Source organism: Bos javanicus, chromosome 3 (assembly GCF_032452875.1).
Source record: "Bos javanicus breed banteng chromosome 3, ARS-OSU_banteng_1.0, whole genome shotgun sequence".
In the NCBI taxonomy this organism is placed as follows: domain Eukaryota; kingdom Metazoa; phylum Chordata; class Mammalia; order Artiodactyla; family Bovidae; genus Bos; species Bos javanicus.
In genome coordinates this window covers 120,674,918-120,689,262 of record NC_083870.1, presented here as the reverse complement: position 1 = coordinate 120,689,262, position 14,345 = coordinate 120,674,918, and the positions used below count along the sequence as shown (strand labels likewise).

Sequence of the window (14,345 nt, the reverse complement as noted above, 5' to 3'; positions counted from 1 at the left end):
CCAGACTCCGGGGGAGGGGACGGTGGACCCGTACCTCTCAAGGGAGGAGCAGCACTGTTGTGGCTGTATTAATCGGCACATCGTCTTATTAGTTCTTTAAGGTTAATGCTCAGAAATTGTATTGCTGGCTCAGAGGGCATGTTGTAAGTGCTGCTATTTCTAAACGCACTGGCCGAGGGGACAGTTAAACTGACACTCAACCGAGAATGTGTCTAGTACAGTGAGCCCTAGACTGCATCAGCTGTATTATCTTTGCTTAACATGATATGGGGGGCGGGGGGGAGAACCTCAGTGTTTGTGTCTCTTTGATTTTAAGCGTGGCTAAGCAGATTTTCACAATTTGTTGGCTGTTTGTAGTTATTCTCTCACGGTACGTTCTTCACCGTCATCTGTGGAGAAACAAAGGGTAGTGGCCTTCACATATCAAAGACACAATCTGTCTTCTTTCATTCACATAAGAAGACTTGATGAATTCTCTTACACAGACCATTTTGTTGTTTAGTCGCTAAGTCATGTCCGACTCCTTTGCGACCCCGCGGACTATAGCCCGCCAGGCTCCTCTGCCCGTGAGATTTCCCAGGCAAGGATACTGGAGTGGGCTGCCATTTCGTTCTCCAGGGGATCCTCCCGACCCAGGAATTTAAACCCACATCTTCTGCACTGGCAGGCAGATTCTTTACCACTAAGCCACCAGGGAAGCCCAAAGACCATTTTAGAAACTGCAAAGATGAGCGATGACTCTCTCACTATTGTCAGCTGAAGAAAACAACTGTGCAACCTAAACATTAAGAATTAAGTTTCATGTGGAGGACTGAGAGACTGCTTCGAGGAGGCGAGGAAGGGACCAGGGTATGTGAGAGTTTTTGAGCAAAAACCGCGTAGTCAAAACATGAAAAGAGCACTGTTGATTAACCAGACATCGCGAGTCGATGTTGATTAACCAGACATCGCGAGTCGATGTTGATTAACCGGACATCGCGAGTCGGTTCAACGCTTTTCTGTGTATGGGAAGATGCGAGCGTGGGCTCCTTGGACTCACTCCTCTGGTGTGCGCCTTAATTCTCTGGGGCCAGGATCCTGCTTCTCAGGGGCAGCTGCAGCTGCTGCTGGCTTGACAGTTGCCACATCCTTTGTTGACTGATATGGCAGGCAGCATTTTTCATCCCTGCTTTTTATTTCCATGTGCTCTGGATAAATCTTTGATAACAGATTTCACACTTAGGACTACTGACATTCAGCCCAGTAGGCCTGTGCTGGGGGCAGGGGGGTGGCGGAGGTGCTCTCCTGTGCTTGTCGAGGGCGAGCAGCACCCTGGGCCTCTCACACTCGATACTGTCAGACCTGCACCCCAAGTCGTGATGGTCAGAATGTCCCCCAGCTGAGAGCCGGTGCTTGAGGGTAAGGCTAAGCTACTCTAGCAGAGAAACCCACCCAAACTCAGTAGCACAGAAAAGATGGAACTTTACTTCTTCTGGAACAGTCCAGGAGGCGGGCAGCCATGTTCCACGGGGTCACTCAGAGACCTGGACTCCTCCCAGCGTGGCATCTGCCCCCAAAGGGCCTTGCCATTGTCTCCCCAGTGAAGGCTGGAAACATGAAGACAGGACTGGGGGCGAGGCAGAGGCACAGTCTGCCGTGTGAAGGAGACAACCATGGCTGCTCGCGGCTCCCGGGCAGGAACTTAGCCACCAGGCCATGTCTACATGCGGGCAAGGCTGGGACGTGGCATCCCACAGGGCAGTGGTGTGCCCAGCGCATCTCGTTCTTCTGCAAGTACGCGAGTGCTGCAGACTGAATACCCCCTCAGAATTCACAGGCTGAATCCCTGAACCCGCAGTGCGACTGTGTTTGAGCGATAATTGAGGAAGAGAAACCAGACCTGTCCACATTTGTGCAGCGGCAGGCTGTGTGAGGACTCAGTGAGAAGGGTCATCCGCATGCAACCCAGAGGGAGACATCAGGCAGGCTGTGTGAGGACTCAGTGAGAAGGGTCATCCGCATGCAACCCAGAGGGACACATCAGGCAGGCTGTGTGAGGACTCAGTGAGAAGGGTCATCCGCATGCAACCCAGAGGGACACATCAGGCAGGCTGTGTGAGGACTCAGTGAGAAGGGTCATCCGCATGCAACCCAGAGGGACACATCAGGCAGGCTGTGTGAGGACTCAGTGAGAAGGGTCATCCGCATGCAACCCAGAGGGACACATCAGGCAGGCTGTGTGAGGACTCAGTGAGAAGGGTCATCCGCATGCAACCCAGAGGGACACATCAGGCAGGCTGTGTGAGGACTCAGTGAGAATGGTCATCCGCATGCAACCCAGAGGGACACATCAGGCAGGCTGTGTGAGGACTCAGTGAGAATGGTCATCCGCATGCAACCCAGAGGGACACATCAGGCAGGCTGTGTGAGGACTCAGTGAGAATGGTCATCCGCATGCAACCCAGAGGGACACATCAGGCAGGCTGTGTGAGGACTCAGTGAGAAGGGTCATCCGCATGCAACCCAGAGGGACACATCAGCCCTCTTGGCACCTTGAACTTGGACCTCCAGAACTGTGAGGAAAATGTTCTGTTTAAGCTACCCAGTTTGTGGCATTTTGTTCTTGCAACCCAGCTGAGACAGGGAGAGGTTTTGATGGATAGCAGTAAAGACTGAGCGATTCCTGGGATGGAAGGCCCATCACCAAGCAACAGGCACAGTCAGGGCTCTAGGGCCTCTGCTGCTGCTGCTGCTGCTAAGTTGCTTCAGTCGTGTCCGACTCTGTGCGACCCCAGAGACGGCAGCCCACCAGGCTCCCCCGTCCCTGGGATTCTCCAGGCAAGAACACCGGAGTGGGTTGCCATTTCCTTCTCCAGTGCATGAAAGTGAAAAAGTGAAGTCGCTCAGTTGTGGCCCACTCTTAGCGACCCCATGGACTGCAGCCTACCAGGCTCCTCCGTCCATGGAATTTTCCAGGCAAGAGTACTGGCCTCTACTCTGGAAAGTCTCAAACCCACAAAAGCAGAGAGAACCTAACAGACTCCATGTGCCCATGGGCCAGTTTCAGCAATCACCAACTTCCCTTCACCCGCCTCCATGCACGTGCAGGCCCAGCACCCTAGCCAGGATCTCCTGCACAAAGCAGATGCGCTCTGCCCACCTGTCAGGCCTCCCTGGTGGACTCGCACTGCTCAGGGGAGACTGTGCTAAAAATCTGCCACGAGACTTAACTGTCAGTGAAGCAGGGCAGAGGAACGGGACACACAGATGCCTAGGCTCTCCTACTCCTGTGTCAGGGGTGCGAGGTCAGGACCGGATGCGTGGAGGTGCTGCAGTCACCCTGTGGCTGAGGGATAAGCTAAGGGAACTGGTGAGTTGCCGACCCAGCATCCGAGATCACTAGCAGCAGAAAGAGTTCTTGGCTGCCTAACTCTGGACTCTGTGTTATGTGAGATAACTAGACATCCCAATGATTTAGGCCCATGAAGCTGGCATTCCGGCTGTTGGTGGTGTTCAGCCGCTGAGTGCTGCTTCCTTTAGCTAAGTAAGAAATTTCACTGTACGTTTGCTAGTATTTCCTGCTATTAAAAGGGCATCCACGGCTCCCCAGCATGCAGGGGCAGACCAGCCAGGCTGCCCCGCCCCCATTTCCATGGGTGACCAGGAAGGCTGAGCTCTCACAAGCTGAGGTACTGCCGGTGTTCCTGCCTGTCAGCCTGATGGTTCATCCTGCTGATGTGGTATAAGGCTGTCCAACCTCAGGAGGGTGTCTAAGCCCATCATCCTTTTGAAGGCAAGATGTAAATTTCAAAACAAGTTAATCTAAGGCAATATTGTGCTGTTAGCGTATCAGCGACCTTTTGTAGATTGTACCGCAGTAACAAAAGACCCCAAAGTCGCGGAGGACTCGGCTCAAAATTCTTTATTTCTAGCTGGTGCTCCCTGTTCGCGGCACTGGTGTAGGTTGGCTGTGTTCATTCCAGAATCCAGGGTGAAAAAGCAGCCGTAATTGTGCAACTGCAGTTCTCAGACTGGGGACTGGAAAAGGGAGGTGGTGACCTGCACAACAACTTTCTTCCTGAAAGTCGGCTCTGGTTACTTTGCAAGTTCAATATGAAGGACGAAAGCCAATAATTGGGAATAACGGCATCTACCACCCTTCCAGGATCCACAACCCCATCAAACAAGGGCCCATCAGGAAAACGGAAAGCTACCTCCGGGGTCTTGGGTCACAGCGAAATCAGGGGCTTGTACAAGTGAGGTGGGGGTTGCCACGACCTCAGCCCCAACACTGAGGTGGACCGTCTGTAGCTCGCGGGGGTCCGCGGCTGCCCCTAGTCCCCTCGGCCGCCTCTCGTCCGGGGAGCTAGCGCTTCCCGAGGACTCCCTGGAGAGCAGCCCTAAAGTCCACGGCCACATTTCTGGCCGTCTCCGGAGTTCTCCGCGGCCACCTCGAGCGTGCGAGTAAGTTCTGGGAAACGCGGCTCCCAGCACTTAACGGGCCGGACGCTGCTGTCCGCACCAAACTCCTAGGTTGAGGTCGGAACCCCCATGAGGGTGCCTGGGGACGAGCCGTCAGAGGCCACGAAGCTCGGAAGGCAGGACCCCTAGACGGGAAGGCAGTGTTCGCGCCCATAGGACGACAGCCGCCACCCTGACGGAGCGCTTCCGGGAGCCGAGCGGAGCCGCTCGCCCTCAAGATTCCCGCCGTCGAGGAGTGGGCAACAGGCAGGCCCCAAGGCTGCAGCCCCGTGCTTTCGCAGGAAGAGCGGACACCCGCGCCAAAGACGGCGGCCTGCGCGGGACACTGCGCGCCGACATTCTGGCCCGGAAGAGGCGGTGCGACAGAGGCACTCCCAGACCAGTCGCCCCGCTTCCGCTGTGCTAGTCCCAGCCAATCCGGCCACGCCGGCCCGCGTGAGCCAATCCCCGCGCGCGACGCGAACGACCACAGCCAATGCGCAGTGCGGGCGGTCCGGGGCAGTGGTGGCGGGAAGGCGCGGCGATGGCGGGCCGGCGCGGCGCGCTCATCGTGCTGGAGGGCGTGGACCGCGCGGGGAAAAGCACCCAGAGCCGCAAGCTGGTGGACGCACTGTGCGCCGAGGGGCACCGCGCCGAGCTGCTGCGCTTCCCTGGTGGGCGCGGCGGGCCGGGCGAGCGCGGGGTTCCGGGGGGCCGGGGATGGGGACGCGACCCGGGGCCTCTCCAGGCCCCGAGGGTGGGAAGCGAATGCCTCGTGGGCCGGGCCCGCCCTCGTAGGTCCGCGGGTCGGGGCGCAGGGGCCGGGCCCTTGTGGCCCCTGAGCCTCAGCCGGACGCGTCTGTGGTCATTAAGGCGCCGCTGACGTGCAGGCAATCAGGTCCTGTGTTTAGTCTCAACACGTGTACAGCCCAGAAGGCGTCTTCATAGAGTAATGACTGTCACCCCCAGAAGGTTCCTGGTGCTGCTCTGTAACCCAAGTCTCCGTTTTGTTTTGGGGTTCCTCCGCCCGCCCGCCCGCCCTTGAGCGTTTACCTTCTGAGTGGTTTTGTGTCATATTTTTAATGTAAAACGGTGGTCTTGAAAACGCTTGTAAGAATATCATCAATACTTAGGTATTCAAGAGAAGTTCAGGGTTTACAAACCAGAGGTGGCAGCAGTGGAGGGAAAATGCTTCCTTGAATATTTATCGTTTTAATCTTTAAGCCAGACAGTCTGCAAATCTTACACAGTTGACCCTTTGAATGACGTAGGTATGAGCCGCTCAGGTCCACACAGACACCTTTTTTCAATAAACACGCAGGACTCTGCAGTCCTGGGTTGGTGGACTGCAGGGACGGAAAACCTCGGATACTAAGAGCCAGCTGCAGCGCTTAAAGGTCCTTTTGGTGTCAAGGCAGATCCTGGAACCAGTGCCCCTTGGTTGGCTCTGCCTCTGATTGCTGCTTCCTACCTGAGCTCCTTTCTCCTAAAGCTTTGTTCAGCCCAGTGTCTGCACACTGCTGCGCTTCCTCGGGTAAAGGTGTGAGCCTGTCCAAAGTTGCAGTAAAATAAACTTCAAAGTTGGACAGGTCAGGGCCAGAAGTTCTGCACAAACTGTTCTTAATGTCCATGACGAGCCTGATCTCATTTTCTGTGTTTTTTCTCTCTTGTTTTAGAAAGATCAACTGAAATTGGCAAGCTGCTCAGCTCCTACTTGGAGAAGAAAAGCGAGATGGAGGATCACTCGGTGCACCTTCTCTTCTCCGCGAACCGCTGGGAGCACGTGTAAACACCCTGGCCCCGCCACCCTCCCTGCTCTGTATTTACCCCCTCGACTCAGTGGGCTCTTGTTTCTGAGTGGCTGAGAGTCAGGCTGGAGGCTGTACCTTTACACATTCTTTATTCACAGATCCCCAGAGCTCTAGTTAATACCCCCCACCCCACTCCTTTTGTGACGTTAGGTCGTTTCAGGCGCACAGAAAAGCTGATGGAGACGTACAGAGTGTCCCTAGCTCGTCCCCCCCACCCGGAGTCTCTCTTATTTGTCTTGGATGAACCAGTGTTACGAGTCACTAAGTGAGGCTGATGGTTGATGCTGGGGTCTGCCCTCTCCCGCCCCCTCTGTCTTACATCGCCTTGGTGGGATCCCTCTGTACCCAGCACAGCTGATGACAGAGCGCCTGTGGGGCACACTCCGGTGCTCCTGTTCCTGTCTGCACACGTGTGTGTCAGTAACACGTATGTCACAGGAGGTGTTCTAATGAATAAACGGGGTCCTTGCGGGCAGACCACCTCACGGCATGCTTCCTAACTGCCTCGCTGTCTGCGTTCCGCTCTCCTCTCAGCTCCTGCGGCCTGCTGTCCGGAAAGGCTGCTCCACTGTGGATGGAGCGAGTCCTTCGGGTGGGCACGCAAGGGGCTGTGCCTGGCGCCCTCCCACGAGCAGGCTGGCACCGCTCCCTCTGGCCTTGGCTGAGCCAGGGTCTTGTCTGGAAAGGCCTACCCCTTCCACGTGTTAGATGAAAAGGAGGCCAGGTTTATTTGTTTTTAATTTTCTTCTTGGTTGCACTCAGGCTTGTGGGATCTTAGTTCCCCAACCAGGGATTGAACCTGTGCCCTCTAGGTGGAATCGCAGAGTCTTAACCATCGCACTTCATTGGGATCACCAGGGAAGTCCCAGTGAGGCCATATTTATAATCTCTAGCACATCTAGGGTTTCTTGATCTGGGTGTTCTGATTTTTGCTTTTTGTGCGTTAGTAGAAAATAACATCAGATCAGTTCAGAATGAGGAACAGGACCACTCCCCTCCTCAGCTCCAGCCTTGCCCAGGCGTGCCGGCCTGTGTACCCTGGCCCGTTTTTTCTGCCACAAGTCCCCTTCAGGTCACCCCAGCCACTCCCATCAGATCAGCTTTTCTGACCCATGGAAGCCCTTGGTTGACAGGTTGGATTCTGGGCCGCTGTGGCACTGTCGTCCGCCAGCTGCGTGACCTTGGTCTTGCTCGGCGTCTCAGCTGGAGCTTCCTGGGCAGTGTTGTAGGCAGAGCGCCCCTCGCCTGCGGTGCTGTGTTCTGGTACCGCCTCCACTTCCTCCCTGTCTGTCGGAACCTGCCATTGTCCAGGGCCGTCCACGGGTTTCTTCCTAGCAGTAAGCGTCTGTCCGGCGTCTGTCCGGCCCTCTGCCACGGCTCAGCAGCGCCTTCCCTAGCAGTAAGCGTCTGTCCCGCCCTCTGCCACGGCTCAGCAGCGCCTCCCAAGCCTCAGCTTTCGCAGTGCGCTGTCACATTTGCTCTCCCCTTACTCTGTGTGAAGTTCGCCAGCTGTGAGTGAAATGCTGGGTTTATGGTTCTTCCTGAGTGGATTTGGGTTTGCATTTTTGGCGCAGTACCACAGAAGTGACGTGGGTCCTCTCGAGAGCAGGAAGTCCCCTGCGAGCCCACTGAGGCGTCCCTGGCGTCCCCCCGCTCTCCCACTCAGCGGCTTCCTCCTGTTGAGAATCCTGTGTAAACCCTCGTCAAGCTGACCGCTGGGCTGGCAGTGGCACTGGTGGTAAAGAATCCTTCGGCCACTGCAGGAGACGTAAGAGACTCAGGTTTGATCCCTGGGTCATGAGGATCCCCTTGAGAAGGAAATGGCAGTGCACTGCAGTATTCTTGCTGGGAGAACCCCATGAGCAGAGGAGCCTGGTGGGCTGCAGTCCCTGGGGTCAGAGTCGGCCACGGCCGCAGTGACGCAGCAGCCCTGTCTGGGGCGGTCAGTGTTTCTCTGACGCCTTCGTTTCTCCTGCGTGGACCAGCTGGATTCCGTATAGAGCCTTCCTGCTCCTGCCTGTCCGTCTGCCATCAGCGAGGGCTCGGGGGCGGCCTCTGCTGCTCCTTGTTTGCTGCTCCGTTTGTTCAGACGCGGCCTGCAGGACCCCTTCAGGCCGGCTCTCCCGTCCCTCTGACGGTTCTGGTGCTCGCGTCTTCCGCGGTAGCTGAGACCCGCTGCCTTCCTCTTGGTGGGAGAGGTGTTTAGCAGCCGACCTCTGCTCAGGGGCGCACGCTCACGTCCTGCAGGACTGTCGGATGCCTGCTGTCCTGCCCGGCGCCTCAGGCTCTGCTGGGCTCTGCTGGCTTGCTGCGTCCAGGACGCCGTGGGGCGGTTTCAGAGCCACCGCCACATCTGCATCCAGCCTGGTTGAGCTGGAGGGTGGCTGCCACTTAGTGGCTGGAGCAGGACACAGGGTCTGTGTGCACGCGTCCCAGACGCACTTTCCCTCTTGCTGTGTGTTCCCTTGGGATCCGGGTAGGTTCCTTTCACTTTGTGTATAGTTTGGGTTTTTGCTCCCTGTTGTTGATCTCAGTTTTTCATAAGACACAAAACGGCTCCAACAGTCAGATCCGCACAAAAAGCTCCCTGCTGCCCGCTTGCCGCTGTGGGTGCGCAACGCCCTTGGTTTCCGAGGTCAGCGGGCGCCTGTTGCCTCGGGCACCGTCCGCCAGCTGGAGGCCGCATCCGCACACTCTGCTCGGCCTGGCCGGCGACACGTCGGGGTCGCCCTGCCTGCGGGCTCTGGAGGCTGTGAGTGTCAGCAGTGTGCACTGAGGAGCGATGGGGCAGTGAGGAGCCCTTTCCCTGTTAGTGGCACCCCCAACCCGTCTCCTCTGGCGCCGGTCATCAGCGGGCCGTGCTGCTGGCAAGGCTGCGGCCTTTGTACCTGTCTTCCTGAGACCCCGGGCCCCCTGTGGAGGGCCCCTCCCAGGAGGAAATGCAGGCATCTGTCGTCCCCTCCAGGCTGCGCCCACACTTCCCTCCCCTTGTTCCGGCTTCTCCCTTCTTGGCAGGGCCTGGACCCCTGTGCCCAGCGGCTGAGTTGCCCCTGGGCCTTCGCCAGTACCAGCTGTGTTCACGCCCCTGGTGGACTTGCCTTTCTGTGCCTGGTGTTGCTGGGCTGTCCACGTGGCCTCTTGGAGAGATCAGAGCTTTGGGGAGTGAAAGCCCGGCTACACACTGCCTGGGTGCAGCCCTGTCCTCACGTTGCTTTCTGAGCTGCTCTGTGTCTGCAGGACACTTTGAGCCTGAAACTCAGGAGCTGTGAAGCTGGGACCAGGGCTCACGGGCATTCCCTCTCTCATAGGCCGTTAATGAAGGAGAAGTTGAGCCAGGGCGTCACCCTGGTTGTGGACAGATACGCCTTCTCCGGGGTGGCCTTCACCAGCGCCAAGGAGGTGAGTGCCACTTGGCCTGCGCGTGGTTCGCGCCGTGTGGACTCGGCAGTCCCCGTGGGCTCCATGTCAGCACCCAGGGCTCTGTGGTCCCCGTTCTCCGGGTCGCCTGGACAGGACGGGCAGCCTCTCTGTAGGTGCGGGTTGTCCCCGCAGACACGGCTGCAGTTCTGACTCGGCTGATACATTTCACATCAGTCACGCAGGGGTCGGTGGGCAGACCCATTTCGTCCAGCGCCTTGTCGTCAGGAGAGACGGTGAGAGTATGTGGGGTGCTGTTCTCCTGAGCCCCCGTTCCAGAGAGCTGCTGTTTCACAGGTACAATGGCCCGTGTGACCACACGGCCCTGTGTCTTGCCTTTTATTGAGGATGTTCAAACAGACCCCAGCAGAGAAAGGGTGCCTTCAGCGTCAGCACCCGCCTCAGCGTGCTCGTCTCCGTGACCCGCCAGACACGGCATCACCCCCGTGAGCGTCTTGGTGCGCGTCCCCAGGGGCGCTTTCCAGACCCTCGTCCCAACCCCGGCGAGTGGGCAGCCACCCCCCAAAGTCCTTCAGTCTGTGCTCAGGGGTCCTGGCGCCCAGATACTGTTTGTTCACCTTAGATTTTTACAATTAGGTTGAACCAGAGTTGGGCTAATTAAGGTCCATTCTTCAAATGTCCCTTGACGCTCTTAATACGTAGGTTTCTGCCTCTCTTTCCTTCTATTTAAACGTTTGTTGATGTTCGCAAGGCTCCTGTCCAGAGGCACACTGTGCCCGATTGTCTTATAACAGTCTTTGATCGTGGTTAATTCACAAAAGGCTGTAGAATGCTGACCCTTTAATCCTGCCTGTCTTCCGGCACAAGCAGCTGGGTCCTCCTTTAGGAGAATCCTCCCGAGGTACCGGCCCCTCGGCTCCGTCTGTGAACGTCACACGGGCTCGGGAAGGGTGGACAGGTGCCCTCATCCTGTGCTTGGGGATCTGAGCCCACAGATGGCTTCTAACCCTCAGGCTACGGTGTGGCCCCAAGTCACGCATCCTGGGTTTTCCTCCAGAATGGAAACACTGCTCCTAGAATTAGAAGGGTGAAGGAGAGCAGACGTGCCGCAGAGGGCATGTGGGACCCTGGCGAGGGTCTCCCCCTCTCCTCAGAACGGGAGCCACCCTGGCCTGGGCTGCCGCGTGGCTGGAGGGTGTAGGGTCCTGGGCCCTGGGCGCCCCATGGACGGAACCAAGAGAGAAACCACATGCAGCCTAAAGGGCGCCCGCTGTCACATGAGAATTCTCCTCACACATCCCAGCTCCCTCTCTCCCTTCTTGGTGAATCTGGAACCAGAAACGAGACCGCGTTACGCTGGCTCCCTCTCAGGGTGGTTCTTTGTCCCCAGAATTTCTCCCTGGATTGGTGTAAGCAGCCGGACGTGGGCCTCCCCAAGCCCGACCTGGTCGTCTTCCTGCAGCTGCAGCTCGCAGAGGCCGCAGCGCGGGGCGAGTTTGGCCGCGAGCGCTACGAGAGTGGCCCCTTCCAGCAGCGCGCCCTGCAGCGCTTCCAGCAGCTCCTGGCAGACCCGAGTCTGCCCTGGAAGGTGAGTGCTGCCTGGGCCCTGGAGCTGGTGCAGGAGGGGCCACTCCCAGGCCAGGGCAGGGGAGTTGGAGCCGCGCTGTGGCAGCTCACGCGTGCCTGGGTCCAACAAGGGACCTCCCAGACTCTCAGCATGGTTCCAGCCCTGGGCAGCGCGGGCCTGGGGCCTCCCCTGTCGCCCTAGCTGCCACCTCAGGCATGGTCCCCATGGCCTCAGGGCACTTCCCGGCCCCGCCTATCTCCAGCCTCCCTGCAGCCAGTGTCCATGGCTGCAACGGGCTGCATACCTGCCAGTTGGGCTCACGCGTCTCCCTGCCCTGCTGAGTGTGTGGCCAGGGCTCCCCGTGCAGGTTTAAAGCACACCCCTGACCTTACCGTGTGTCTCGGGGTGCTCAGGGCTGGAGGGAAGGGCATAGTTTTCCCCAGGCAGAGGCTGCAGTGTGGGGCCTCAACTGCGATGGTTCTATCAGCTACCAAATGCCGGAGTTCTCTATTTTTCTGGTTTTCTTCATTTTCATTTTTTTTTTAATTTGTTCTCACAAATTTTTTATTTTTGCCATGCCCTGCGGCATGTGGGATCTTAGTTCCCCGAGCACGGGTGGAACTCAGCCCCTTGGAACAGATGTGCAGAGCCTTAACCACCAGACCACCAGGGAACTCCCGCTCTGGTATTCTTTTTTAAGTAGTTGTACGTGGTGCAGATGATCCATGATTTATACTGCATTTCAGCGCCTGCTGAGACCCAGACAGGAAAGCACAGCATCAGGAGCAGGGGAGGGAGAGGTCAGTGGCTGCCTTTCTGCCAAGCTGTCCTCTCAGCTGGGCTCCCAGAGCTCTAGGAACTTCGCTGATGCTCCTCGTAGGGCAGGTCCCCTCGTCGAGTCTCAGCTTCTGTTGATCTGAAAGCTTACTTCGGTATTTTTTACACACATCTTTAAAGCAGTAACAGACTTAGAGAAAACTCTTCCAGGAACCGTTTGACGATAAGTTTCAGTACCTGACGCCATCCCGTGTGGGCCTGGGCTGTTCACACGGGTCCTCTCCCGTGGCCCGGACGCCGGGTCCTCCCACTGACCTGTGTGACCACATGCATGGTGCCCAGCTCGTCGCTGGTCTCCTGTCTCTGAGAGTCTCGGCTCGGTGTTTCTGAAGCCACGGGCTCCTCGTCGCTGAGCCTCGCTTGCTGCGTGGTTGGGCTCAGGTTGTCGCCTTTGCTGGGTGGTCGCTGCCGGGTCACGGGGCGTGCACCTTCAGCACCTCCGTTCCGGCCGTGCTCCCCCACCTCGGCCAGGTGGTTCACGGTGATGTCCCTCTGCGTTCCTCTGAGGAGGGGTTTTGAGTCCAGGTGAAACCACACGGCCCATAGGCTGGCGTGCAGGGCTCCCTCCCCAGCACGTGCCTTCCCAGCTGTCCGAGGCCCACATTGCCGGGGTCTGGCCTCCAGGAGGCCCCTTCATGTTGGGGCCCTTTCCGGTCCCGCGTGTTACGGTCTTGGGGCTCATCCTGGGCCTCCCCAGCCCAGTGTCTGCAGTGACCCCGGCTCCGCCCTGAGACAAGGCCATGGGGCGCCACACATGAGGTCACGCGGGAGCCGCGGGAGGCCTCTGAGGCCGGCGTGCAGTTGCAGTTGTCTGAGGGCCTCTGTTCCTGGGGCTCTAGCAGAGTGTGCTGCCCCGCAGCTGCCGAGAGGCTCTTGGCGCCCCCAGGGCTGAGCCTTGGCAAAGGAGGGGTCCTGGGCATGCCCGCCTTGTGTGCCCAGTACATGGCCCTCTCTCAGGCGGAGAGCGGTTCCTCACGGGCTGGCTTCCCGGTGACCGAGGGTCCCGCGCTGTTCACCTGGGCAAGGGGTCTCAGCAGCGGGGCTGCAGGTGGGGAGGAGCGGACGCGGACCTGCCTGGGGCTCCGGGCGGTCCAGTCGCAGCATGGAGGGTGTGGCTGCCCTCACCAAGTCCGCCGCTGGCACCAGGGTGCCACGGGGTACCACGGAGCGCGGGGCAGCTCGGGCCCCTGGCGAGGCTGGGGGGTGAGGAGCCGAAGCTGTGCCCTCTGGCCTAGCCCGTGCACTGAGAACGTTAACACCTTGTGTCTCCTGCCCGCACAGATGGTCAACGCCTCCAGAAGCATCGAGGACATCCACCGAGAGATCCGCGCGCTGTCTGAGGACGCCATCCAGGCTGCCGCACACAGGCCCCTGGGGCAGCTGTGGGCGTAGGAGGCTGGCCCCCTGTGCCCCAGAGACACTCGTAATCACTGTGCTTTCCTTGCCGAGGTCTCACAGCTGCGTCCAGAGGTCCTATCGGGGCTGCTGAAACCCTCAGCGTGTCCGCAGGCATCATCAATAAAGACAGATGGAGACAGCAGTGGCAGCTGGGGGCCCTGGTGCTGTCGGCCTGGCCTGGTCGCGCCTGGGCTGAGTGCCAGCCCCGTGCCTTGGCTTGCGGGGCCCGGCCTGGCCGTGTCAGAGCAGCATCTGTCTCATCTGAATGCATCTGGTACATGCTGGTCATTCTGTTGAGATGGGAGACCCAGCTGTATAACCCTCTGCATCCCATCCCGCAGTTACTCCAGGACGAGCCCTGCAGTTGGAGGCAGGCAGGGTCCCTGTCTACAGGGCGCCCCGGGGCTCAGCGCTTCCAGGGTGTGGGCCGGAGACTGGGTCCCAAGCAGAATGAGACCATGTGACAGATCCAGGGGCAGAGGTGCCCAGGCCCTGCTCCTGCACAACAGGGGCGCCCTCCGGCCCAGCTGCACAGAGGAGGCTGCCCGCCCACGGGGTTGGGCAGGAGGGGCAGCCCAGCCCTCGGGGGAGGACGGAGGGGCCTGGGTCCCTGCACCCGGACGGCCATGTGGCTGCCTCACAGGGCCCGCCACGGGCGCTGGGCCAGCCTCGGGTGCGTCCACCCAGCCAGCAGCACATGCTTGAGGTCAGGGCAGCAGCAGTTAGGAGCCACACGTGGAGCTGGACCACTGCGTTCAAGAGTCCTGAGGGCATCCACAGGGATGGTGGGCGACCCCTGACCTGCCTTCTGACCTTTCACACGACAGGCCACATGCTGGGGGAAGAAAACACAGCGTGGGCAGGGGTCCTGAGGTCTGGCTGACAGGGAGGCCACAGGCCTGGGCAGGAGGCCC

At 58.9% G+C, this 14,345-nt stretch overlaps 1 protein-coding gene across 1 annotated transcript; it reads left to right on the top strand.

Moving 5' to 3' along the window:
* The first annotated feature begins 4,944 nt into the window (after positions 1 to 4,944).
* DTYMK (deoxythymidylate kinase) lies at positions 4,945 to 13,708 on the top strand. The gene is made up of 5 exons (XM_061412946.1): positions 4,945 to 5,114; positions 6,117 to 6,225; positions 9,560 to 9,650; positions 11,020 to 11,217; positions 13,315 to 13,708. Exons 1-5 carry the CDS (start codon positions 4,985 to 4,987, stop codon positions 13,423 to 13,425), a joined length of 639 nt encoding a protein of 212 aa, XP_061268930.1. The 5' UTR covers positions 4,945 to 4,984; the 3' UTR covers positions 13,426 to 13,708.
* Positions 13,709 to 14,345: the final 637 nt, after the last annotated feature.